This window comes from Macrobrachium nipponense, chromosome 19 (genome assembly GCF_015104395.2).
Source record: "Macrobrachium nipponense isolate FS-2020 chromosome 19, ASM1510439v2, whole genome shotgun sequence".
Classification (NCBI taxonomy): Eukaryota; Metazoa; Arthropoda; class Malacostraca; order Decapoda; family Palaemonidae; genus Macrobrachium; species Macrobrachium nipponense.
In genome coordinates this window covers 1,540,784-1,543,283 of record NC_061088.1, presented here as the reverse complement: position 1 = coordinate 1,543,283, position 2,500 = coordinate 1,540,784, and the positions used below count along the sequence as shown (strand labels likewise).

At 31.2% G+C, this 2,500-nt stretch overlaps 1 protein-coding gene across 2 annotated transcripts in view; it reads left to right on the top strand.

Moving 5' to 3' along the window:
- The window catches only part of LOC135213525 (long-chain-fatty-acid--CoA ligase 1-like), a 137,827-nt gene that overhangs the window by 58,704 nt on the left and 76,623 nt on the right, over positions 1-2,500 (top strand). For both annotated transcript variants that reach the window (XM_064247456.1, XM_064247446.1), the window contains one exon: positions 631-770. In XM_064247456.1, coding sequence (XP_064103526.1) covers positions 631-770 — 140 coding nt within the window. The remainder of the gene's footprint in view (positions 1-630; positions 771-2,500) is intronic.

Genomic DNA, 2,500 nt, shown 5'->3' with positions numbered 1-2,500 from the left:
TACGTTCTCCATTTTCCGCTTCAACATTTTCCCTAATGTCTCCTTCTCAAGGTTGAACCAAAATGACCGATATTCTTTTTAAAAAAATATTCCGCGTTCTTCTCCCTTATCTCCGTAGAAGGAAACTAAATATTCGACATTTTACAAACAAAATGACTTATTCCTCTTTATTGTACCCCATTTTTCCTTCTCAAGATAGCGAGTAAATATTCGATATTTTATCCCATTTTTCCTTCTCAAGAAAGAAACTAAATATTCGATATTTTACAAACAAAACAACTTAAACATTCTAATTCATTTTACTCCATTTTTCCCTCTCAAGATAGAGAGTAAATATTTTACAAACAAAATGACTTAAATGTTCTTTTTCATTTTACCCCAATTTTCGTTCTCAAGTTATAGTCCAAATATTCTATTTTGAACAAACAAAATTACATATATTCTTCATAATTTTAGCCCATTTTTCCTTCTCAAGAAAGAAACTAAATATTCGATATTTTACAGACAATATGACTAAAACGTTTGTCTTCAATTTACCCCATTTTTACTTCTCAAGACACGAGACCAAAATAATCTACATTCTAAGAACAGAATAACTTATATACATATTCTCCTTCCTCCTTCCTGAAGGTATCTTGGTCGAATATGGAGGACTGGTGGGCGGCATCGCAGCCGCTGCGGCGGTGGTGGCTGCCACCTACTACCTCACGAGGCCCGCCTCCGTTCCTCCCCAGGTGGACATCGACGACCAGTCCCACGTCATCATGGAGGTAAGGGCGTGCGTGATCCCGTGGTTTTGAGGGCGTGAATGGCAAAGTTTGCTTGGGATTGTTCGTGGGTGGTTGTGCTTATTTTTGTGTGATTGCATTTATTATTAGTATGGATGGATATATATATATATATATATATATATATATATATATAGATATATATATATATATAGTTTATATATATATATATATATATATAGAGAGAGAGAGAGAGGAGCTTTATATATATATATATATATATAGAGAGAGAGAGAGAGAGATGAGAGAGAGAGGAGATTTATATTATATATATATATATATATATATATGTACAGTATATATATATATATATATATATATAGATATATATATATATATATATATATATATAATACACACATGCATACATATATATACATACTATATATATATATATATATATATCCATATATATATATATAGTATGTATTATAATATGATATATATATATATATAAATATAGTATGTAGAAACGTAATGAAATGATGTATATGCATATATGCGCCAAATTGAATATTTACGACGATGCCTTCACTGGTTGTAGATTGGCATTCCTTATTAGGGTGCTTGTGCATATGTATGTGTGACATTCGCTATCATGAACGTGTCAGCATGACTTATACACGAATGCCATTACGTATGTTTCTACATAATTCGTTGTTTGGACCGTGATTGGGTATTGTGTTGTTAGTTAATTGTAGACAAAATGCATTCTCTGTTATTATTTGGCCTAAATGATCCTTTTCCTAAAGTTGTCCTGAGAGGTTCTTTTTTATTTATTATATTATCAAAGTCCTTGTTTTGTATTCCTGGGAATTGGTATCCACTGAGAAGGAACTTGATACGTATCCCATCAATAGTCCATTTTCTATAGTAGCTGACAGTTTAAAGAAAACGTGCATTGACGCGGAGAAACAGTCATATATACTATTAGTATCCATTTATCTATATTTTTTTCTTTATAAATTCTAGTCAGATGTTAATAACAGACTCACTTCCATCCATTTTTTTTTTATTGTAGTACAACATATGGGGATTCCATATTTTAATTTATTTGACAGTGTAAAGAAAACGTATATTGACGCAGAGAAACAGTTGTATATACTATTAGTATCCATTTATATATTTGTTCTGAATAAATTCTAGTCAGAAGTTAATAACAGACTCATATCCATCCGTTCTTTTTATTGTACAACATACGGGGATTCTATATTTTAATTTATTAAAAAAATCCTTATGAATCGTAAAGTTAAAAATGCTTTAAATAACTACATTTTTGTACACAGGATTCCATGTTTGTCTGTGTTTACATAGGATGATAATAATAATAATAATAATAATAATAATAATAATAATAAATTTTCCAGTCTAACTCTATCGGTATGAAATGTCATCTTAAGGCCAGTAACATGATATACTGCACAATATTCGTGCCTTTGGCTATCCCTATCTGCAATGGATGAAGATTTTCTTAATTTCCTTGACGCATTAGAGATGGCATTTGTTTTATCACGGTGACCAGCCGAGTAATTTTTGTGCGAGACGAACAGTTCACACTTTCCTGCTTTTTCTCCTTTATGCTTTCTTGATTTAAATGTGAGGAATGGAGACTCTAGAACTAAATAAGCGAAGAAGAGAGATACGCAAAATTAATGTGGACGTAATATGAATGACATTCCCCCAATGATGTTCCCGTTTTCCGTTGAATAGAA